The following is a 25,430-nucleotide window of genomic DNA, read 5'->3' on the forward strand; positions in this document are numbered from 1 at the left end:
ACACGGTAAAGCAGTGCTCCGGGGGGCGGGGGAGGCTGAGGGGGGCTGCGCACTCCAGTGGATCAAAGCAAGTTCAATATAACTCAGTTTCACCTATAACGCGGTAAGATTTTTTGGCTCCCGAGGATAGCGTAATATCGAGGTTGAATAAAGGTGGCAGAGTCCGGCCCATAGCCTACTGGGTGCTGTACAAACACAAAGATGACATGGTCCCTGCCTGAATAGCTCACATTCAACACTTTGTATTTTCCTGAAACATTCTGCGAATCACTCCTCCATTTTGAATTATCTGTATTTTGATTACTGAAGCAGGATACTTGTGTAACTCCCTCATTTTCCCCTCCTCCATTGTGATTTGTTACCTTAGGAGGAGAGTGACTCATTTTGGAGCGGGTTTAACAAATCACAAAAGCAGTATATAATTTATACCTTATTCTGAAAAGTCAGAGAAAAAAACATCAGTGTGATTGTTATGTAATGAGTAGAATGTTAGAGGACACAAGACTGGAACTCATTGAATTCTCTAACACTTAGTAAGAATACAATTTAGCATTAGTACTGCTGGTCTAAAATGTGAAAAGAGTTGTGAAAAAATGTTTTGTTTGCATTTGCCTACATTATTCCTCAGCATTCTGAATTTTTTTTGACTAGCTCTAATTATAATATTGTTTTGCTATAGGCATGTTTGAGACAGTTACTTGGCAGTCTTGCATCTCACTGTTGATTACCTGAATCTTATTACAGTAGTTTGAGGGAACTGAAAGGGATCACAGCACAAGGCGTAATGGTTGCACTTTTATCCACAGGCCACTCTGCACCACAAAGTAGAGACAATCATTGGCCGCTTTTGAAATTGTTGGTCTTAATGGTCTAAGCAAGATTCCAAGAGGTCCAAATTATTTGTAATGAACAAAACAAAACACCAAAAGAAAACAAACAAACAAAAAAACAACTAAGAAAAAAACCCCAACCAAGTTGCAGAGTGGTCATTTTTTGCACATATTATGGAGTGTCAAAAATGTACAGCTTCTACTGTGTGAAAATATAATTTTTGTAGAGGAGCTTTTTGTGGGATGGGGCCTAATTAAGTGGAAAATTGGATGCAATTCACAGTGACGTGAAATCTTTCTTTGGAAACATTTCTCTATTTTCTCTGAGTTTTTTCCTCAATCACAGGGTGTTTTTTCCAAGGTGTGGTTTAAGTGCAGATCCAGAGAAACTCTAGTCTTGCAGAGATTAGGCAGTTTAGCCACTAAACTCTTCAGAAACTGGATTTTTCAATGTGGGTTTTTAAAGCACTTACGTAGCTCTGCAGTCTACACTGTCTGCTGGAAACACCTACATGTATATACACTCAAAAAACCACCAAGTAAAATGATAAGTGGACATTTATGCACAAGAATATGTTTGCTAAAGATTTTCTTGGAAACATAAGTAGACAATTTTTATTGTATTCTAACTACACAGGTGAATGAGAATGCAAAATGAGGGAGAGGCACATGAAGTAGGCGGCATACCAATTTACAAAAGCAAATTGTCGCACAAGCTGCTAGGCAGTCATGGATTACTGCATGAAACAAAAACATTTTATAGCATCCATTTCCAAAATCAACCATATGTGAAATTATGCAACAGTTTAGCTTTCTACTATATGATTACGAAACTATACCAGATAATCAGGGGTGGGGCAAATTCAAATAATTTTGATGTTGTTTTCCTCCTGTCTACCTTTCACCATTTCTGTCTTTATGTGTTAATTAAAATAGTTATAACCATACCTAGAAGTTTCACTTGTCTTCAATCACTGTCATCTAATGTAACTATAATGTCTGTAAAAATAGATTATTTGCCAAAATTTACTCTGATTTTGTCAAAGAAAATCCCAACAAATCATGAAATGACATAAATCCAGAATTGTATATAGAATGGCATACAATGAGGGCATGTCTACACTACAAATGCTTTGCTGGTATAGCTATAGCACTAACTATACCAGCGGTGCCCATAGTGCAGATGCAGCTTATGACAACACTGGTCTACAATTTTTGAGAAGTCGTTTGCTTCAGAGATAAAATGTGCTATTTATTATGTATTTTGATGTGCTGAATTCAAATATGACAATTAAAACAATTGGTTGGCTACTGTTTCTAAGATATTTAAGTTTTTACATTTTATGTCTATGTCTATTGTGTAGATAGTAGAGTTTTAATCATAAATTGTAAACCTAGGTCTTTTCATGTGTTTATGGTTGCTTTACATGATAATATTTCACCTGTCCTGTTTATGTAACACTTTAAAAATCAGCAAAAGGGTTATATAAATAAAATGTATTATGAAACAAAAGGCAAAAAACTATTATGTACACAGTTTAGTCCTATTCAGTGTCTACTTGGCGCTTCTTGGCTTGTCTCTTGTATTCATTAAATGGAGCATCTCTTATCACTATCCAGCAATAGTCTGCAAGCATTGATGGGCTCCGTTTGCCCTGATAGCATTTCTCCATTGTTGCAATGTCCTGGTGAAATCGCTCGCCGTGCTTGTTGCTCACTGCTCCGCAGTTCGGTGGAAAAAAATCTAGATGAGAGTGCAAAAAATGTATCTTTAGTGACATGTTGCAACCAAGGCTTTTGTATTCCTTGAGGAGGTTTTCCACCATCAACCTGTAGTTGTCTGCCTTGTTGTTTCCGAGAAAATTTATTGCCACTAACTGGAAAGCTTTCCATGCCGTCTTTTCCTTGCCACACAGTGCATGGTCAAATGCATCATCTCGAAGAAGTTCACGAATCTGAGGACCAACAAAGACACCTTTCTTTATCTTAGCTTCTCTTAACTTTGGAAATTTTCCATGGAGGTACTTGAAAGCTGCTTGTGTTTTGTCAATGGCCAAAGTTCTTCATCAGACCCAGCTTGATGTGTAAGGGTGGTAACAAAATCTTCCTTGATTTAACAAGTGGTGGATGCTGAACACTTTTCCTCCCAGGCTCCAATGACTGTCGGAGTGGCCAATCTTTCTTGATGTAGTGGGAATCTCTTGCACAACTATCCCATTCGCAGAGAAAACAGCAGTACTTTGTGTATCCAGTCTGCAGACCAAGCAAGAGAGCAACAATCTTCAAATGGCCACAAAGCTGCCACTGATTTTGGTCATAGTTTATGCACCTCAAAAGTTGTTTCATGTTGTCATAGGTTTCCTTCATATGGACTGCATGACCAACTGGAATTGATGGCAAAACATTGCCATTATGCAGTAAAACAGCTTTAAGACTCGTCTTCCATGAATCAATGAACAGTCTCCACTCATCTGGATCGTGAACGATGTTGAGGGCTGCCATCACACCATCGATGTTGTTGCAGGCTACAAGATCACCTTCCATGAAGAAGAATGGGACAAGATCCTTTTGACGGTCACGGAACATAGAAACCCTAACATCACCTGCCAGGAGATTCCACTGCTGTATTCTGGAGCCCAACAGCTCTGCCTTACTCTTGGGTAGTTCCAAATCCCTGACAAGGTCATTCAGTTCACCTTGTGCCTTTCCCAACTGGAGGCACCATGCAGAAGTAACAATTGCTGGTATGATCTGTTGTCTCTCTCCAAATCATTGGCACTGCAAAAGGCATAGATTTCCTTTTCCTGTTCAACCACTGGTGAAGATTTTTTGCACAAGTGTTGCAGCATATGTGTGGGGCCCACCTCTTGCAGTGATCTACAATTTTGCAGCCAAAATAAAGGTAATAGACTTTCTTAACCATAGTGGTTATACTGCGCTTTTGTGATGCAAAAGTCACTTCACCACAAACATAGCAGAAGTTATCTGCACTGTTCACACAAGTATGAGGCATCTCTGCTCACTTTGGCTAAACAGAAATGTGTCCCTTTGCAAAATCAAACACTGACAAATAAGAGAGCATGACACTGTATGATTTCTAGAGCTGATATGTTCAGCAGAGTGATGTAAGCTTCGTTATGATTGCATCATCCATGACTTCTAGGAATAACATGATGCAATTCATATCATGTATGACGCAATACCAGCTTCAGATTGCATCATTCATTGTTTTGCCTAAAAAGCAAGTACTGTCCAAACCCAGTCATAGATTTATTCATAGATCCAGTCAAAGATGTATTTTAGTCATTTCTGGTTTAAATTGAGATCCCTTCCCTTTATAACTCACTTATCCTCTGCCATTCCCAAGTCAAGGGTCTTATATACTGACCCAATAGCATATCTTGAAAACTAGAGCCAATCACCAATTTTAAGCCTCATTTTCGTTCTCAGTGACTCAGAATTAGTAAAGTTTGACTATATTTATTTCAGAAGCATTTTGGCTGTAGAGCAGCGTAACGGAAGGAGTTTTTCTATCAGCATCATAACATCACCTCCCTGACCCATATTAACTATGTTGACAGCAGCACTCTTACGGGTGTTTTGCCAGTATAGCTATATCGGCAAAGAGTGTAGCTTTTTCACACACTCTGACCAATATCACTATCCCGACAAAACTTTGTAGTGTAGAGCTGGCTTGAGCGCATGAGACACCAAAAAGAAAGGAGTATTTTCCATACCAACTTTAAAAAGGATAAAGAAAGAATAAAAAAGCTCCTCTGCATTTTCCTAAGAGAACACACCTAACAGCAACTACCCTCTCAAACCCCAGTAACCTTCCCCTTATTTATATTTTGCACTTTTATGTGTGCATTTCAAGATCATCAACACAACACAATGGGTTTCTGTAAATGAAGATTTTCATCCTCCAGAATTATGCCACTTCAAAATATTTACAAAACTTTCCAACTTATTTATGGTGTGCTACTTCTAAAGCTAGGATGCATTTTCTAACTAAACTAATTAGACTACAGACCCACGATATTTGTGATCCATATCATCCTAATCTAAAATGTACTAGGCCTACTGATTGCATTTATATTATATAATATGTACATACATATAACACTACTTGCTAATTTTTCCTTTAGCCAGAAACAATACACATTATGAATTCCTGAGAGCTCACTGTAACTTCAGAGATGGCAGGAAAGATAACATGGTAATGCTTTACAAATCTTTGTGCTCACATAGCTATTTGACAGAATAGCCAGATTATTGTTTAGGTAAAAGTATAAAACAAGTGGCTAAATGGAAAACACTTCTAAATTCCTTCAGCAGTATTACTATTCTGTCAGCATAAAAGTTAATGGAATGCTTTAGCAGAAATTTATTCGGTGGAGAAATATCACTGTATGTGCATTCTCAGGTGCTAAAACATTAAAGACACAAGGGTTTAAAAAAAGAACTTATCACACAACTTAAATACCAATTAAGGCATTTGAATCACTACTTCTAGTTAAAGCAGAAGTGTTCTTGAGTAATAGCAGAAGTGCTATTTAGTAATAGCAGAAGTGTTCTTTAGTAATAGTGGTCAGAATAACGTAAAAGTGTAATGGCATACAGAAGTATGGTTCAGTATTGGGGGTGGGGGGGGGGGAGAGAAGAGGGAATAAGACTGGAGCCACTTCAATGTAGACTTAATTTGTGTAACAGCCAGCCAACGATGTCTGCAGCCTCTCCATTGGATTTCTTCTCTGCTCGTCAGTGAGAACCCTATTGTCCGTTTCAGATTCCCCCAGTGGTGCCATGGAGCCGGGCCCATGCTCAGAAGGGGCCCCAGCCTGCTCTGCTTGCACTGTGCCCTAAGACCCCACCAGCCTGCTGGCTCCCCACACCCTGCCCACCACTTGCTCCTCTTGCCCTGCCTGCCGAGGGCTCCTCTTCACCCCGGCCCCACCCACCGGCTTCTCTCTGCTCCCTGGCCGGACCCCAGTGAATCTCCGTCTCCGGGCAGTCTCTGCATCCCACCACCTGAGGGGCCCCACCTGTCTCCCTGGAGCTGAGCCGTCTGGGACTGGTGCAGAATCCTGGTCAGTCTCAGCCAGTTGGGGGGAACAGTATGGGGGGCTTGACTGGTCCCCTCCAGGCAAGTGGGTCCTGAGGGAGGCTGGCTGGGGCAGGCCCTGGCCTGGCTGATCGCACTACTTCTGAGGGGCCAGAGCGATTCCCTGCCTCAGGACCTGCACTGGCGGCTCAGCCCAGCAGACAGTTGCCTCCCAGCAGGATCAGTGAATGCTGCCGGGAGGCAAGGCATGGGGGAGAATGTGTCTGGAGGGCCTGGGGTGGGGGTGCTGGGCGGTGAGGGGGGATCTGTGTATGCTGGGGTACTAGGGAGTGGTGGTTCTGTTTGGGGTGCTGTGCAGTTGTGGTGGAGCTGTGGGTGGGGGCGCTGGGCAGGGGTGGTGTTGTTCAGGGCGTTGTGTATTTGTGACAGGGTCTGGGGGGGAGGGGTGCTGGGCATAGTGGGTCCGGGGGAGCTCTGGCCATAGGGTATCGGAGGACTGTTCCAGTGTTGGGTGATGGGGGCTCTGTGGCATGGCATGGGTTCACCCCCAAGGGGAAGGGGCATGCTGGCAGCACAGGGCTGGGCATGCCACTCTGCATCTGGCTACTGCCGGTTTGTAAATAGTGCCCTCACACTGGACCCTATGCTATAGGCCCCTGGCCAGCTGCTCACTCCAGGGACTGACCCCCCTGCACCATGCTCCATTGCCCACGGGGGGCCCACAAATATGTTGGGCGCTGGGCCCACAAAAGATTAATCTGGCTCTGTCCCTCTCTGATGTGTGATTTTATTGTACTGTGTCCAAGTCTGTACAGATCTTGGAAGGACAGGGAAACTATAATTAATACATTTTAAAAAATGATAAAAATGACCAAATATAGCACTTCTATGCATTTTTATCATGACTTCTGCACATCTGGGAGAAAAAGGGGAAATATTTATTTTCAATTTTATTTCTAAACTAGTGTCACGCCTGTGCGCAGAGGCTAACGCTTTTGAGGGTGAAAACTCAACATTTGAGGGTGCCTCCTTGCTAACCCCTCCTTTGGGCACATAATACTTTGGTGCTTTTCACTTGGAACACGTGTACCTATAATGGCAAATCAAGTCAGAAATATTTCCCCCTAATCATAGCCAAGCAGAACAAATTTTTGATTATTTCTGCCAGATGAGAGAAGAAGAGCCCAGGCCTTACTTATACTGGAGGTGCTGAAGTCTTTCACAGAGATAGGGAGAAACTCTGGCAATAGGGAGGGAGTGGGACACTACACTGTAGACATGGGATGCACTGCTTGGGTGTAGAGAGCACCATGTAGGGTATATATCCTAGACATTACTATAAGGTGGAAGTAAAATATATGAAAATTAACTACTCTTTTAGTACAGTTTATCAATGGTTTGCTGTCAAACAGATTGTGTAGGGTCTCTCAGACCTCTATCCTGGGTCTGGTACTATTCAATATTTTCATTAATGATTTGGATAACACAGTGGAGAATATACTTAATAAAATTTGCAGATGACACCAAGCTGGAAGGGTTGCAAGCACTTTGAAGGACAGGATTAGAATACAAAGTGGCCTTGAGAAATTGGAGGATTGGTCTGTAATCAAGAAGATTTAAATGTATTTAATAAAGACAAGTGCTATACTTAGGTATAACAAAATCAAATGCACAAGTACAAAATGGGGAATGACTGGTGGAAAGATCTGGGTGTTATAGAGTATCACAAACAGATTATGAATCAACAATGTGTTGCAGTTGCAAATAAGGGTAATATTCTGAGGTGAATTAGCAAGGGTGTTGTATGTAAGACAAGGGAGGTAATTGTCCTGCTATACCTGGCACTGGTGAGGCCTCAGCTGGAGTACTGTGTCCAATTCTGGGTGCCACACTTCAGGAAAGATGTGGACAAATTGGAGAGAGTCCAGAGGAGAGCAACAAAAATGAAAAAAGGTTTAGAAAACACAACCTATGAGGAAAGGTTAACAAAAAAACTGGGCATGTTTAATTTTGAAAAAAGAAGACTGAGGAGTAACCTAATAACAGTCTTCAAATATGTTAAGAGCTGTTATAAAGAGGACAGTCACCAATTTTTCTCCATGTCCTATGAGTATAGGTCAAGAAGTAATCAGCTTAACATGTAGCAAGAATGATTTAGGCTAAATATTCTGGGGGTAAACGTTCTAACTTTAAGGACAGTCAACTACTGAAATAGGTTCCAATGGAGGTTGTGGAGTCCCAGTCATTGGAAGTTTTCAGGAACAAGTTACACAAACACTTATCAGGAATGGTCTAGGTATAGCAGGTACTGCCTCAGCACAGAAGGCTGGACTAGATGACCTCTCGAGGTTCCTTCCAGCCCTATATTTTTGTGATTATATTATTTGATTGGCATCAAGTAGAGGCCCCTACTTGGTCAGATTGTGGGTCATTAGTTGTCTTATCATCTTGCTAGAATTTTACTTGTTACTACTTCATGGGAAACCAACTTAATTTTTATTCAGTTTCACTTTATGTATCGAGTGAAATTTACACTTGCTTCATTGCATACTAGATAAATTTATCATATGCAAGTAAACGTCTATCATCAGCTTTCTCGATCTGGCACGAAGCACCCAAATTACAAGATTGTTTGTGACACAGAGGTTCGATATCAAATACTTTTTGAATTACTTACTGCACCTACAGTTTGCCTTTGTGTAAAAAAAATGAAAAAAAAACTGCAGAAAAACCTTGACTGGAATAAATAAGGAATATATTCAATTCCTTAACCAGGAAACAACCAATACTCCCATAATCCCCAAACATCTACAAAAATATATCCAATCTAAGTAGTATGAGTATGATAAAATTATTCTGTTTTCATCTTTGGGGGTCACAAAAATTGGTCTGCACTCTAGATGGCTAGACTGAAGGATACAGACATTATGGACACATGCATAACAGAAGACGTTTCTTAGCAACAAGAACTACGCAAAAGCTTCTGGAACTTCTTATTACCTCAGTTTATTATTTCTTCTATGTAATAATGGATTGCACATTCTGTATGGTTAACAAGCAGAATCAGACCCACAGTATCCAGTTCCATTGCACAAGACAAACTGAATAATTGCATTTGTTATAAAGAAGGAAAGAATGAGAAATAAAATGAAGAAATTCCAAGGATGAATGGGCAGGGAAAGTCTAAATTTCATTCCAAACTATTTAATGTGAAAAGGAAACCTCACTTTAAAGAATAAGAAAAGAGCTCATTTTGTTTCAGGGGAGGAAAAGAGCTAAAGGGCATGTGAAAATGCTGCCTCACTTCAGCAGAATCTTGTTGATGGGCCTGCTCTCTTTTAAGTCAATGGAATACCTGCCATTCACTTCAATAGAAGTTGAATTAGGTGCAAAATTAATGTCTCAGGTAGACTTTGAAGTTACACTTTCTCAAATGATTGGTTTACACTACAGACCTATGTCGGTATAACTACGGTTGCTTAGGGATGTGGAAAATCCATACCCGTGAGTGAGTGACCGACATACTGACCTAACCTCTCCCCCCCCCCCCCCGATGTAGACAGTATGTCAGTGGGAGGGCTTCTCTCACTGACTTAGCAACTGCCTCTCGGGAACGTGGATTAACTAGGCCCACCAGACCTCTCTCCCATTGGTTTAGAGCAACTTCATTAAAGCACTACAGTGGAGCAGCTGCTGCAGCATTTTAAGTGTAGACTTGCCCTAAGTAAATAGGTTTTACACAATGTGGAGATAGTGCCAAAATACAAACACAAACACAAAGTGTCCAGATCTACACTAGAAAACTTTGCTGGCATAGTAATGTCAGTGAGGGGTGTAATTTTTGAACAACACATCTATAGAGGCAAAATCACTAGTGTAGATGCAGTTATACTAACATTAAAATGCTTTCGTCAGTTTAGCTAGTTTCACTCAGAGAACTGGTAGATGTTATATCAGCAACGGAACTCTTGCCTGCATAATGTACATTTATACTAGGAGATCTCTTTTACTGCAGACCTGATCTAATGCACACACACAATGGCAGCAACCCTACAGGACCAAAGTGTTATATTATGAAGACTACCTTTGAAAACAGTAAAAGTGGGAAATTTCTTTAAAATGGAAGCTTTGATTCTACAAAACCAGAACATGTTGCTGAAAGACCTTAACATCATGAAAATTTCTTGTTTCTTTCACTTGAGCACAATGCATGAACCCAAAAGAACTAAGGTTTGCTGCTGCTTCTTGACAGCTTCAGGCCCGCTGTAAATCCAAATATAACTGTAAAGATAATTTGCCAGTTTAAATGTACCAAGTAGCAGGAAAAAAATATAGCAAACTAGATTTCATCAACACGATAAATGGTCAAAGAAATGATTCATCTTAACTCAAGAAGAGTTAGGAAAGCGTAAACATCCATTAAAAGTTTACAAAAAAACCCCACATCTTTTGGAGAGATGATTAAAAGAGCTGGGGAAAATAATATGCATATCAGACTGTTAAAGTCTGAATAGGAATGACCAGCAGATTAGGTACCTACTTGTTAAAAAAATAAAAAATCATGCAAAGGGTAATATGGTATTCAGCAAGAAGAAGAGCAATCCAATCATGAATTCATTGAGACTTTTCACATTACATTTATTGACACTTATGTGCTTGCCAATGAATTAATATGATTTATCAATAAAATGTTTGATGGTCAAAAACCAGTGTCTTTTTGATGTGTTTTTAGGAGTATAATGTAATCTGTTCTTTTTGTATTGAAGTCTGGGATTTGCGATGAACCTTTTAGACCCTGACACTTCTATCTTCATAGGGTCTACCCATGTAAACCTTTACTAGCATGAATAGTTTTCTAATTGATGCCCATGGAACTGCTCTTTGTAGAAATTGCTGGACTTAGTTGTCTTTGCAGGATCAGGCCCACAGGAAATAATTCTAAAATCAAGTTTTTTTAACTATCAGTATTGCATTAATATTAATAAATTGGTAGACGTACTTATGACAGTTGCCTAAAGCACACATCTGCTGAGTAAAAATAATTTAAAATAATTGGAAATACCCAAATTATATTTGCTGTATGATTTAATAGAATCAGCTTAGTAAATGAGAAGGAAGTAGTATCTGAAGGAAAAAAACAGCCCCACCCACCCCTGACTCATAATCTTTTACACTCAAATCTAAAATCCTCTACCTGACCTCATAGAACTCACTAAAATAGTGTAATATATCCTTAAAATTATTTATATTTGCCAGATATGAACCCTTTCTTTTTATTTTGTTTTTCTCTCTTAGAAAATATTTATTATAGTTACAATAAGTTTTAAAATAGTTTACAAAAGGTCTGAAGTATAATTAAAAGAAACAAATGGAAAATGACACATTAAGTCCACTCTCACCAGATCAATATATTTAAAGACTTCCTGTTATACTGCAATTTCCACAGCTCAATTAAAGATAAAGTGAAAAAGCATTCTCAGGTTTGATAGTGCTACAGTAACCACATTTTCTCCTTTCTTTAACAGATTATCAATAACTAGCTGTTCACCCACTGGAATGAACACTAATGGCTCAGACGAATACTTCCAATCCACAAATCATGCAGAGCAGACATTCCGCAAGATGGAGAACTATCTCCAGCAGAAGCAGCTGTGTGATGTTCTTCTCATTGCTGGAAATCACAAGATTCCAGCTCACAGGTGGAATTTTCCTTATTTTTACAAGCCTTTATAGCCTGACAGTTCCAAGAGCTCAGATAATGTGAGTTCTCACCTTGTTCCTGATTAGTTATGAATGAATGGTTACAATAATTAACACATCAGCTGAAGACAGTTAAATGATATGATCATAGCTTTAAATTCATTATTGTAAATAGAAAGAAATTCAAGTATGAACCAGTTTCTCTATTTTGCTACAGTCAAACTTTAGAGAGATGAGTGAAACAAACAGAACAAACATACCCTCTGAAAGAAAATTAGATTACTTAGTTACCCTTTTAACTTCTCTGCTAAACACTGTAAGGATAAAGTCTTAGGGAGAAGATATGTTTCTCCAACACAGACAAATGAATTGTATAATAATTGGCTGAGTTTTTGCTTCCCATTGAGATTATGAACTAATTTAAATCCCCCTAAAATATTTCTATTTCAAGATTGATTCTTAGTGCCGTGTCTGATTATTTTGCTGCAATGTTTACTAATGATGTGCGTGAAGCGAAAGAAGAGGAGATCAAAATGGAAGGAGTGGACCCAGATGCACTGAAAGCTTTGGTGCACTATGCCTATACAGGTAATTCCTAATCTAATTCTCCAGTCTGTAAAGAAAGGTGAACCCTGTCCAGTATGCAAACGTTTTTCACCTCATCCATTTTATGTTAGTTCTTAGATACATACTCAATACTAGAAAATATATTTGTGAAGTATGCTATTTACCAAATATGATGACAAAATAAAAATAACCCGCAACAACCCTAGCTAGCTCTTATTGTGAGGAAAAATAAGAATATATCATAGTTACAGGGTAAGCTGAGATTTTGTGTCCTCTGAGTGAACGCCTAAGGTGAAAGTTTTGGCTTCATTCATCTCTCTGAAGAGATGGTTCAACCCCTATGAGACTGGACCTCTGCGTGGTAAATTCAATTCAGTCCAGTTACTTTCATCTCAGCTGGGAGAAGCAGACTGTCTTGCTGCATTCTTTCCCTCCTTCCATGAGTCTGCATTGGCATCTCCATCTCGATATGCTTCTGACAACTGACTCAATCCCTCTTCTTACCTGTGCCAACATCTTTAAGGTTTCAGAATCTACTTAGATCCTAGGTGTCATAACTATAAAGGGAAGGGTAATAGCTGTCCTGTGTACAGTACTATAAAATCCCTCCTGGCCAGAGACTCCAAAATCCTTTTCCCTGTAAAGGGTTAAGAAGCTCAGGTAACCTGGCTGGCATCTGACCTAAAGGACCAATAAGGGGACAAGATACTTTCAAATCTTGGGGAGGGGAAGGCTTTTGTTTGTGTTCTTTGTTTGGGAGTGTGTTCGTTCTCGGGACTGAGAGGGACCAGACATCAATCCAGGTTCTCCACATCTTTCTAAACAAGTCTCTCCTATTTCAAACTTGTAAGTAAATAGCCAGGCAAGGCGTGTTAGTTTTCCTTTGTTTTCTCAATTTGTAAATGTACCTTTTACTAGAGGCAAGTATCAGGGGGTAGCCGTGTTAGTCTGTATCTACAAAAACAATAAGGAGTCTGGTGGCACCTTAGGTGCCACCAGACTCCTTGTTGCTTTTACTAGAGTGTTTATCTTTGTTTGCTGTACTTTGAACCTGAGACTAGAGGGGAGTCCTCTGAGCTCTTTAAGTTTGATTACCCTGTAAGGTTAATTTCCATACTGATTTTACAGAGATGATTTTTACCTTTTTTTCTTTAATTAAAAGCTTTCTTTTTAGAACCTGATTGATTTTTCCTTGTTTTAAGATCCAAGGGGTTTGGATCTTGATTCACCAGGAGTTGGTGGGAGGAAGGAGGGGGGATGGTTAATTTCTCCCTGTTGTAGATCCCAGGGGGGTTGGAACTGTATTCACCAGGAGTTGGTGGGAGGAAGGAGGAGGAATGGTTAATTTCTCCTTGTTGTAAAATCCAAGGGGTTTGGATCTGTATTCACCAGGGAATTGGTGAAGGTTTTTCAAGGTTTCCCAGGAATGGAATCCATTGAAATGGTGGCAGCAGAACCAGAGCTAAGTTAAGCTTAGAAGTTTTCATGAAGGCCCCTACATTTGTACCCTAAAGTTCAAAGTGGGGATCCAGCCTTGACACTAGGTTTGGCTCTGTGGAGAATAAACCTCACTGGAGTGAAGCAGAGGGTGAGGGGGTATTCCCCTATTACTAACTACCCCCATTGTTTCCTTAAGGGACCCCATGGTATTTTCTCAGACTGTACCTTCTCTTTGCCATTGTTTTGTTTCCTGTTTCTCTCCTCCCCCATCTCCAAAAAGCCTCCTTTGGTTCACCTTTATGCAGTCAGGCAGAATAATATCAAATAAGTAAACTGAAGTGCATGTGATATATATAAAAATAGACAACTCCCTCACACTCCATATCTTGCATGAATAGCTTATTCTTTTATTGGACCAATGTCTGTTGGTGAAAGAGAGAAGTTTCTGAAGCTGAGGAAGAGCTCTGTGTAACTTGAAAACTTGTCTCTTTCACCAACAGAAGCTGGTCCAATAAAATTATCTCACTCACCGTGTCTCTCTAACATCCTGGGACCAACATGGCTATATCAACACTGCAAGTAGATATACAACAGACATACAAATATAAAAAGATTCTGTTACTCTGAACTTGATTAGAACATCTGCTATTTTTAATTCAGACACAAAGAAGAGCAATAGTAATTTAAATTAATAAAGGTCAGATTCTACCTGTTACTTTGCTCGTGAAGTTATATGGGAGAAGCATGCTGAGAACCTTTGTGCTTTGGATGGCCCAACAAATGGCCAGATTCAACTTCAGCAACTCATCTCCTTCAGGGAGAGAAGCACTGGCCCATTCTTGGAACTGGACTAATATAGTAAGGGAAATAAGATATACTCCTTAATGTCATGAACTAGCCACAAATTTGAAAAATTAACTACTGATGTTTACTTGAAAAAAATTGGTCTAAGATATTTTATGTTAGTAGCAGAGTATTTTCAGGCTTTCTAGTCTACTCTCCCCCCTCTTTTCAGTACAATTGCACCCCAATGTTTACATTAATTATTAATTTGATTCTGAGACCTTACTCAATAGCCAAAAAGACCAAACCAGAGAAGTGTGAATTGTCTTTTTCTTGCTGTTCTGTAATCTGTGGAGAAAAAATGTTGTAGAACAGATTTCTGTTACTCTAGCGTGCAATCCAATTAAAAATATACACAGCATTTAAAGTTATGCAAGCATTGAAAGGCTGCAGATACTAGCTCTTTGGGAGGTTATTCAACTCAGAAGAAAGTTCATTCTGCCGTAGATACCAAAGGAGTTCCTTGTCCCATGCCTGAATCTTGAGAAGGGAGAAAAACAGTCTTCCAGAATGTAGCAGCACACAAATTACCAGAACACCATCCTTGCACAGGGAGATGATCCACCATTCATTCCATTCTCCCTTTCTTATACATGCACTATCTCATTGATTTGCTTTGAATGAAACAACTTTCTACAAGCATGAGCCTCCAGAATGGGACATGAAGAACTGTGGTTCATACCTGTTGAGTGGGTCCAACCTTTCCATGAATTATTTCAAAGAGAGTAAAAAATTATTTCATGGCAAACATAAGTAAAATTAAATTTTAAAAAGGGTACTGTGTAAGAAGGGACATTTAAAATATTTTCCAAGTGCCCATTTTATTTACTGTGTTTTGATATTTACATTAAAGTGGTAAAAATATAGAAGACTGTTTTCACTTTGATTGTCTTAGAACCTGTAGAAATATTTGGTGTTATGTAAAGAGATGATTGTCAAAAGAGAAAAGTGCAACTTACACTACAGATTTTACACCAATATCTAATAAATCTCACAACAATGATATAATTGAACAAAATTCATAAGCGTAATTCAAGGAAATGTATGAATGCAATTATTTTATAAAAAAGTTTAACACATTTTACTTGGTCAAATTAGAAGAAAAATGTGATTAATATAAATTAAATGTAAAAGTCTTAAAAGTCAGATATAGGAAAAGCTTTAATTCATAACTAACATCAGAATTTAAATTAATCTACAGGCATAGTATTTTATTTGAAAATAAATGCATATCATATAAGCATGAAATAAACTTTCCATGTTGTTAATATTAGTTGACCCCTTCAATACTATGTTGCATTAAACAGAGTCTACCAACCCCCTACCAACTACAAAATTACCAGTTTTCTGGGGTTTGGGTTAGTGGGTAACTCAAACAAGATGCCGTGAATCTCAGCCTAAAATTGCTCCCCATTCTGGCTGTTTCTAGATTTTCCCTGCAGGTCCTCCTCCATCCCAATCCCTTGATTCCTCTTTACAGAGATACACTTTATAATCCTTTATATCCTGGTTAGCAGTACTGACCCAACCTCAGAATGATTAACAAACATATGTCTGTATCTTGACTCAGAATTAGCATGGAGTGATATATCGGAAGTAGGTTGGTGACAATTAGATAAGAGCCAGTTGCTGAAAAATGCACACAGAAGGGGTGTAGGATGACAGCAGGCTCAGTTGCAATCTAGAGTAAAACAGTGGCTATGGAGGGGTGCTGATTCAACCATAAGTCTTGCCCAGATTTTCCACAGATTTTCCCTATGAGGAAAGGCTCATGGGGAAAAAAATGCAAATAGACCTATAGCTATGGCTTGTCCCAGCTTGTGTACACATACTTGTGCTAGCTCTCATCTGAGCTAACACACCAAAAATAGTTGCGTAGCCATGGTAGCACTGGCAGTGGCTGTGGCGGTACAGGCTAGCTGGCCCAAATACAAAACCTTCTGAACCCTGTGGGTATATATATTGGGTGGCAAGTCCATGCTGCTGCCTGTGCTACCATGGCAATGCTATTTTTACTATGCTACCTAGGGTGACCAGATGTCCCGATTTTATAGGGACAGTCCCGATATTTGGGGCTTTTTCTTATATAGGATCCTATCCCCCCCCCATGCTGATTTTTCACACTTGCTGTCTGATCACCCTAATACTAGCTCAGATAAGAGCTAGCACGAGTATGTGTATGGGAGCTGGGAATCACACCCACTGCTCATAGTGTAGTTGTAGCCATAGGTACAAGGGAAGTGAATGGCAAACCAATTAATGCATAATTTTCTTGATCTAAACCACACAGGTGTTTTAGAGTTAAAGGAAGACACTATAGAAAGCTTGCTGGCTGCAGCTTGTCTCCTCCAGCTATCTCAAGTCATTGAAGTGTGTTGCAACTTTCTCATGAAACAGCTCCATCCTTCAAACTGCTTAGGGATTCGATCCTTTGGAGATGCGCAGGGTTGCATGGAACTCTTGAAGGTGGCGCATCTGTACACAATGGTAAGATTAATAATCCAACCATTTTGAAATGGCAGTATGAAGAGCAGGCATGAATACTATATTGGATCTGCAAAATCAATGGGGTGATGGAAAGATGGCCAGGGGTTATTGCAGCAGAACTAGCTGAGTGCAGAGGTATATGGGTGCAGCAATTTCACAGACTGATGTAGAAGCTGTGCTCTCCATTTGCACCCTTGAGATCAAGAGACACTGAGCCTTACTAAGGTACCATGCATCCAGGAACTCCCAGTGCAGGAGTATCCTGCACAATGCCTAACAAGAAATATGTGCCACAATCCATCCTCAAAAGGAAAATGTAATAGGTGTAATTACTGGGATCAAATTGGGAGCTGATAAAAACATTAGAAAGAAACGTTTGATTTTGCTGTTTATATTTTTGACTTGTTATTTAATAACTTGCTGTTATTAAAAAGAAAAAGTATTAACAGTCATTTTTTTATATTTGAAGAAGATACAATACAGCTTGCAAACAGTGTCCTTTGAAAAGTCAACAGTATTCTGGTCTAGCGGATGTCAAGGGAAGACAACAGTTCATCTTTACTGACTAACGGCAGTGCAAAGAAAAGTCCAACACTGCTTTCAAGGTGTAGGCAAACAATAAGAACAATAAGAAAGGCGAAAAAGAAAAAGTGAATGAGATTTAGAAAAAAAAAATACAAAAGAGTGGCAATTATTATAGCAAAATTAACGTAAGAGGAAACACTCAGAGGAAACAAATAGCAATTTTATTCTCAAACTATGAGCACAAAATATCAACAAATTTTGTAGCAGCATAAAGGCTTCACAATTCTAAAGCCATTCCAGAGATAGAATGCTTTTATATGCGGAAGTAAATTAATTTGGACATGGTGGCAAATGAGGACAAACACTGGGATGAATTTTAAGTCATGGGTTACAACTTTATTAAATTTAAAGCAGTATTACCCTCCTTGCCAACTCACATACCAGGCATTTTAAGTGGTTCCAGTGCAGGGTTACATGGTTCCTACCATATAACCCATAGACTCTCCTCAGCCTAACCCTACGACTCAGATCAGTCTTCGAAATCCTACCACCACATCCGTTTCTCTGCAAGGGGAACAGAGGGTACTAAAGGGGGAACCTTGGCCCCCAAAGACCACAAGGTCTGCCCATTCCAGGAGCACAAGGCCCATCAGCAAAATGTCAGGGTTTTATTTTTTATTTTTTACACTTCTTGCTTTTTTCCTTTTAACATTGGAAACTAGCTACAAGTTGTGACAAACTTACATCCGTACCAAGCACTACATCCTATTCTTATTTAACTCCTCCAGGATGCTCTGAGGAAGGCAAAATACCCACAAGACCTTAGCCAATTTGGCCCCTATGGTGAGAAAAAAATCCTTCCTGACCCCAAAACAGGTCAACCCTACTCCATCTGCAATAACACAGCTCTGAAGCTTCCAGTTCAATGTGGGAAAAGTGGGGCTGCTATAATGGGTCAAAATGAGGCTCCACATGGCCTTGGCTAGGGTTTAAGTTAATGAAAGGGATTCATTAGGGACCAATCACGACCCTCCCTCTCCCAGCTGGCCAATGAGTGGCTGGAGACTAAGCAGTGGGAGAGGCCACCTCTGCATCCCCTCTCCCCCCTGTCTGTGTTCTTCTTCTCATTTCTACTGGAATCTCCCAATCACTGCTGGCCCCATCCAGTTTTCCACCCATTAAAGGTGCGTGATTGGCATGAACAGATTGATGGCACTGTTCGTGTCCCTTTCTATAATATTACTAGAACACATATATACACTTATAGAGTTTGTGGATCATTCCAAGGTGGGAGGGGGTGAATGTGCTGTGGAGGATAGGATTAAAATTCAAAATGATCTGGACAAAGTGAACAAATGGTCTGAAGCAAATAGGATGAAATTCAATAAGGACAAATGCAAAATACTCCACTTAGGAAGGAACAATCAGTTGCACACATACAAACTGGGAAATGACTGCCTAGGAAGAAGTACTGCAGAAAGGGATCTGAGGATCATAGTGGATCACAAGCTATGAGTCAGTGTAACATTGTCTCAAAAAGCAAACATTATTCTGGGATGCATTACCAGGAGTGTTGTAAGACACAAGAAGTAATTCTTCCACTCTACTCTGCACTCATTAGGCCTCAGAGGGAGTATTGTGTCCAGTTCTGGGTACCGCATTACAGGAAAGATGTGGACAAATTGGAGAAAGTCCAGAGAAGAGCAACAAAAATGATTAAAGGCCTAGAAAACATGACCTATGGGGGAAGATTGAAAAAAAAAATAGGTTTGTTTAGTCTGGAGCAGAGAAGACTGAGGGAGGGACATGATAACAGTTTCCAAGTACATAAAAGCTTGTTACAAGGAGGATTGAGAAAAATTGTTTTCCTTAACCTCTTAAATACTCACATGTATCCGGGAGCTGAGGCTTTCAGAAGAATATAAAATATATCAAGACTCAGGGTAAAGTCATGAGATTTGACCACACTGCCCAGATATTACTCCCCCCCCCCCCCCCCCTTTTTCCTGCTACCCAGCTGGAGCAAATCTCAGCCTCCAGAACTGGCTCCTGTTCTTGTTTACAAAATGAAGCATGGTGCTGGTGAAGTGGGGCAGAGAAAAACGCTGCAAGCCCTATATCGCCCAGACCCTAAGTACTTAGAGGCAAGAAAGGAAACCTGCACCTTCTGGAACCAATTTAGGAATAAATTTAAAAGAAAATTTGATTTAAACTAGATTGAACCGGTCTTACAAAAATTTGGGGGGTAACACTGCACACGCCCTGAACTTCAGGGGAAAGGATTAAATAAAAGGTTCTGATTTTGGCCCATCACCAGTTGAAACGTAAAAATATCCAAAGTAAGGGAGCAATTAATAAAGGCTTATTGCAAATAGAGAAATTGCTTGCAATATGAGCTAACAGTAAACAGATTAAAAAATCAGCCACAAAAAAGCAAACCTGAGAACTGTTCAATTACTTTAGTTATTGATGCAAAGTATTAACAATTTCCTGCCTGGTATCTCTGTCACGCAGATGAAGCCTGTTCTGATAAACAGCTTGCACTATTTTTGTAACTTAAAGTGGATTTGTCTTCCTGTTCCTATTCCCTGGATATCACAATATTAGAGCAGGATGTGTATTAAGGACCAAAGTGAACACCTCCTTTAAACTCTCAATACTGCTATTTTTATATCTATTTTAAATACAATAACTCTTTTCAAGTTTCATAATAATAAAGTCTCTAACATTACTATAATAAAATCTATAACATATTACTGCCCACAAACAAAATGCATGATATTTTCAGCTTTGAAAATGTCTTCGTCTCCTTGTTCCAGGTTACATTATATTTTCAAATATGATATACTACTTTATGTAATTATAGATGTTAATTTATCCATTGAATGCAAACATACCTGGCTACATGTGTACAACAAAGAATATCGTTAATTTATTTTCCTTACTGTTGACTTGTAATTAGACTTCCTGAAGTAGTGTTTTTTGTGAAAATAAAAATATTGCTTTGAATGAAAGATTTTAGGACACCAAGATTCATGGCAAAATCCTGCAGTCCATGGAGAACTGTATCTGAGTAAGAACTGCAGGCCTGGGTCCCCAAGTATTTTAGATTTTAGTGGGAGAAATGTGTAACCAGAACTGAATGAATTTCCATTGTTCATAGAACATCAGGTTTGGAAGGGACCTCAGGAGGTCATCTATTCCAACCACCTGCCCAAAGCAGGATCAATCCCCAGACAGATTTTTGCCCCAGATCCCTAAATGGCCCCCTCAAGGAATGAACTCATAACCCTGGGTTTAGCAGACCAATGCTCAAATCACTGAGCTGTCTAACAAAAGGTATTGTTAAAGATAAAATTTATTTTCTCTTGCTATCTTGTCTGCCATTAGTAGTACAAATATGTGGTCAAGACTTGGCAAAGTTTACTGCAAAAGAATGCTGAGGTAAGAACTAGATGTGTTTAAGAAATTTGCATTCATCATATCTAACCAGCAATAAATTGGACACTCAAACTGATTGTATGCATTCTATTCCAGATTTAACAGTATAATTTAGCTCTTATTTTCAATCTTAAATTGTTTTAGAACAACATATAGTCTTTGTGTAGAGACTATGCTGGAATGGGGGAAAGGGGTGTGTGTGTAGCCAGTACTGCTTCCTCTTCTAAAACTGGGGCAGCATCAGGCCTCCTAAACTGGGTGTAGGGTAATTTCCTTCTTCTTTTGCATGTGCTTGACAATAGATACAGATTAATGGATTACAGAGAGATAAAGTCTCAAGTTAAATCAAGATAGAAAAGCACATACACGATTTTTAAAGCTAAGTCATTTAAATCCGTGGTTCTCAAAACCAGTCCACCACTTGTTCAGGGAAAGCCCCTGGCGAGCCGGGCTGCTTTGTTTACCTGCTGCATCTACAGATTTGGCTGACCACGGCTCCCACTGGCCGCAGTTTGATGCTCCAGGCCAATGGGGGCTGCGGGAAAGGTGGCCAGCACATCCCTCGACACGTGCTGCTTCCCGCAGCCCCCATTGGCCTGGAGCGGCGAACCGCGGCCAGTGGGAGCCATGATCGGCCAAACCTGCGGATGCGGCAGGTAAACAAACCAGCCCGGCCCACCAGGGGCTTCTCCTGAACAAGCGGCAGACCAGCTTTGAGAACCTCCAATTTAAATAATCTGGATTTAAATCACTCTATTTTGATTCAGAGCATAAGAGGGAGTCAAAAATCCTGGATTCTATTCCTGATTTTGTCACTGACTCACTGTAAGCTTTGGACAAATCACTTACAGACTCATTTTCAGAAGTACTTAGTAACCATGCTTCTTATGCAGCTGAAACTCAGGTCATTGATCTCTGTAAAATGGGTGTAACTTGCTGGGGTTATGAAAGACCTAGAGAGTTGTTTTACTTCTAATCTTGGATGAAAGATCATATTAATAGTAAAAAAATCTTTAATAATCCTTCTATAAATTAAGAATGAATCATTCAATCTGAGTGTTTAATGCTCACAAAAGTGAAGAATTTATCTCTCTCTGGAGCCGGGTGCTCTCTAGGCATATGGCGTACAATCTTCTCTAAATCATTGTTAATGAACTTCACCACTACTGTGCTTCTGTCCCTGGGCCTCTCTTTGAGCCAAAGTGTTTGGAAAGTTTGTTCATAACATAGCACAACGATAAAAAAAAATAATTACCCTGTAATTCTGCTTCTTTGAAAATGTCACCACCCAAGATTCTTGTCCTGGGGCCTCAGCTTTCTAGTGCCAGACTGGTCAGAGATCTCTAAGGTATTAGATTGTTGACACTGACAGTTGGGTATGAGCTCCTCCCCTGGGTTCCTTCTCACGTCTGCCTCTTCCCCCTCTAGAACCTTAAATACACGCCTGAGGGAGCACCCGTAAAATTGCCAACTCACCAGGTTGCCTTTCCTTGCCACTGCTGATGTATCACAGGACAACAACTGAGCCTGCTAGGTGCTAGTGTGCTAAGGCAGGAAAAAACAGTTCTTCTTCTACCTAGTATTGAAATGCCAAGGCAACTATGATGATGTTTGAAACCTCTCATGCATGTCAGCCCTCCATGCCTCTGATGAGGGAGTGACTAATGGCTTGAGAGAGAGATGGAGCTGCCTAAAAATAGTTAATTTCCTCAAAAGAACTGGAGTAGCCATGGGGAAAAAAATCCAGCACACAGTTCCTGTGGGGGAGCTCTTTTGCTAACCATAAAGGGACTGACTCACAAAAGATTCTAGAGGGAGCTGAGGCAGCAGTAATTGGAATGGAAGACATGGCTCAGACCCAAATGCCAGTGTCTCAGAGAACAAAGATGTAAGATCCAGGGGAATTCTAACCTATCTTGTTAGTACTGGTGTCCTATTATTTATGTATTACAACAGTGTCCAGAGGCCCAGTTTGGATTGGGGGCTCATTGTGCTTTGCTCTGAAACAGTCCCTGGCCTCTAGATCTATCCTGTTCATACACTATCTTTAAAGAAGGCTAAAGTCACAAAACTCACTTTGACATCTCACTTAAGTCATAAGTCACTGTCTGGAATTCACAAGTGAAAGGCTGGCAAGCAAATTTAGTATAAATCCTCTAGATCTTTTCTATGTAGTTCTCAATTGCATTCTACATTTCAAGTTATCTATTTCTTTTTAGGCATGAAAAAACTTCTTAAAGAAATTAATTTTGGCTGTACTTCAGAAACCATGTTAGATTCAGTAATCTGTAGAACATTGTCTAGATTCTATTAGGGAGCAGGCATACAACCCATGCAAAATGCATTCTCTGCTCAAATATTGTATCAAGGTGTCAATAACATGAGTTCATTGAAATCTATTCCTTTTTAGGAACACTTCACAGAAGTGATACAGAATCAGGAATTTCTTTTGCTTCCTGCTAGTGAAATAGCAAAACTCCTGTCTAGCGATGACATCAATGTACCAGATGAAGAAGCCATATTCCAGGCTTTAATGATGTGGGTGAGACATGATTTGCAAAGCAGGCAACGAGACTTAGGAATGCTCCTCTCTTACATTAGACTGCCACTACTCCCACCACAGGTATATGACTGTATAGTAACAGGTAATAGCTTTAAATCACTACCCTCTCAAAACCTTTCCTCAATGTGACGTACCAGGGTACAATCCAGATCAGTAGGGGGCTGTGTCACTCCTTCCTTACAATCTTGGGTGCCTTGCAATGCTTTGCTGAAGTAGCTCCCACCTGGGCCACTCAGCAACAGCCTTTTCAGTATTCAAGCCACACCCTGAAGGTCTGTGTGCCAGCCATCTTTGGGTTACACTGCAGCGTTCACCACCCTTGGTTATTCTGCAGAGTGACCCCAACACACACCCCAATCTCAGATTTTCCCACAGACATGTATGTCCTGCTCAGCCCTCTCCGGAACAATACACATATTTTAAATCTGTTATTCCTTTAAGGGAATGAAATCCCAGTTTATTATCTCAAACAGTTATTCAGACTCTTCAATTTGAACACATCAGATTATTGTGATGCTCTGAACCCCCATGTTCATCCTTATAATATGATTGTGTGGTAGCCAATGCAAAGTTTGTCATGTCGGGTGTCTTTGGAAGGCTCATGATGCACTGAGCATTGTTGTTTCAGTAATCTTATAGGTTGTAATTTCACGTATATAGTTATGAGGCTGAAAATGTGTCCTTATAGCTTAAAACAAGCCCAGACAAAACTCTCCAGGAGCAGAGGGGCAGTTCACACCTCATCAGGGCATGTATGGGACAAAACCAGCTCAGCCCAGGAACAAAGGACACTGGCCTAGGCAGCAACAAAGGATCTGTTGGACTCTTGAGTGAGTCACCCCCCTTCCCTTGGTCAGTTTGGGATTATGATGAGGTAATGCTCACCTGACTCTGAAGGGGGAGGGTAGCAAAGCCAAGAAGGAAGAAAGAACATGATAAAAGGGAGAGACATTTGCCCTGCAGTCTCTCTTCCACCTCCATCTACAGACACCACCACCAAGCTACTGAAGTGCTGATCAAAGGGGAGAGCCTGGCTGTAGGGCAATCAGCCAGCCTGTGGTGAGAGGCGTTTAAGTTTGCAAGGGCACTGAAAGTGTTAAGATTAGCTTTGACTTATAATCACTTAAAATCTATCTTTTGTGGTTAATAAGTTTGTTTGTTTATTCTACCTGAAGCAGTGCATTTGGTTTGTAGTGTGTCAGAGACTCTCCTTGGGATAACAAGCCTGGTACATATCAATTTCTTTGTTAAATTGATTAACTCATATAAGCTTGCAGCATCCAGCGGGCATAACTGGACACTGCAAGATGGAGGTTCCTAGGGTTGTGTCTGGGAACGGAGATATTGGCTAGTGTCATTCAATTGCACAATCCAAGCAACAGCTGGCCAAAAGTGCTTACTCACGTAGCTGGGAGCAGCTTACATGCGAGAGGCTGTGCGTGAACAGCCTGGGAATGGAGGTTCTCAGCCAGGGTTAGGCTGGCTCCCAGATTCGAAGATTGGAGTGATCTAGCAGATCACCAGTCCAGATAACACCAGGGGAATGTCACAATTAGATAAAGCAGTAAAAAGTTTATTAACTATGAAGAAATTGATTTGAGTATAAGTAATGATGCATAAAAATCAGAAGTGGTTACAAGAAAATAGAGATATTTATTAATGCTCAACTATATCAGATTCAAGCAAAGTTTCTTACCACATGCTCCAGCAAATTATTGACCAAACTCTGAGGTCAGAAACGCTCACCCGGAGTCCAGCAGTCTCTTCAGGGTGCAGTGAATGTGATAGACAGGGGAGTAAAAGTTTGTCCCTCCTTTTTAGAGATTCAGTCCCCCTCTTGAAAAATATTTCCAGCTGGGCACTAAAAGACAAAGAGTCTATGTGGAAGGATGTTCCCTGCTGGCTTTTTCTCACCTGGTTGAGCCTTCTTTGTTTCCCTCCCAGCTTGATGACTCTGTTTATTGCTTAA

General features: G+C 40.1%; 1 protein-coding gene across 2 annotated transcripts in view; it reads left to right on the plus strand.

The window, feature by feature from the left end:
- The window catches only part of KLHL4 (kelch like family member 4), an 87,616-nt gene that overhangs the window by 46,940 nt on the left and 15,246 nt on the right, over positions 1–25,430 (plus strand). The window contains exons 2-5 of one of the 2 annotated variants that reach the window (XM_034782096.1): positions 11,421–11,594; positions 12,047–12,183; positions 16,736–16,932; positions 23,309–23,521. In XM_034782096.1, the coding sequence (XP_034637987.1) occupies positions 11,421–11,594; positions 12,047–12,183; positions 16,736–16,932; positions 23,309–23,521 (721 nt within the window). Of the gene's footprint in view, positions 1–11,420; positions 11,656–12,046; positions 12,184–16,735; positions 16,933–23,308; positions 23,522–25,430 lie in introns of both variants that reach the window. The other variant, XM_034782097.1, reaches the window with a different exon arrangement.

This window comes from Trachemys scripta, chromosome 9, assembly GCF_013100865.1.
Source record: "Trachemys scripta elegans isolate TJP31775 chromosome 9, CAS_Tse_1.0, whole genome shotgun sequence".
NCBI classification, from domain to species: domain Eukaryota; kingdom Metazoa; phylum Chordata; order Testudines; family Emydidae; genus Trachemys; species Trachemys scripta.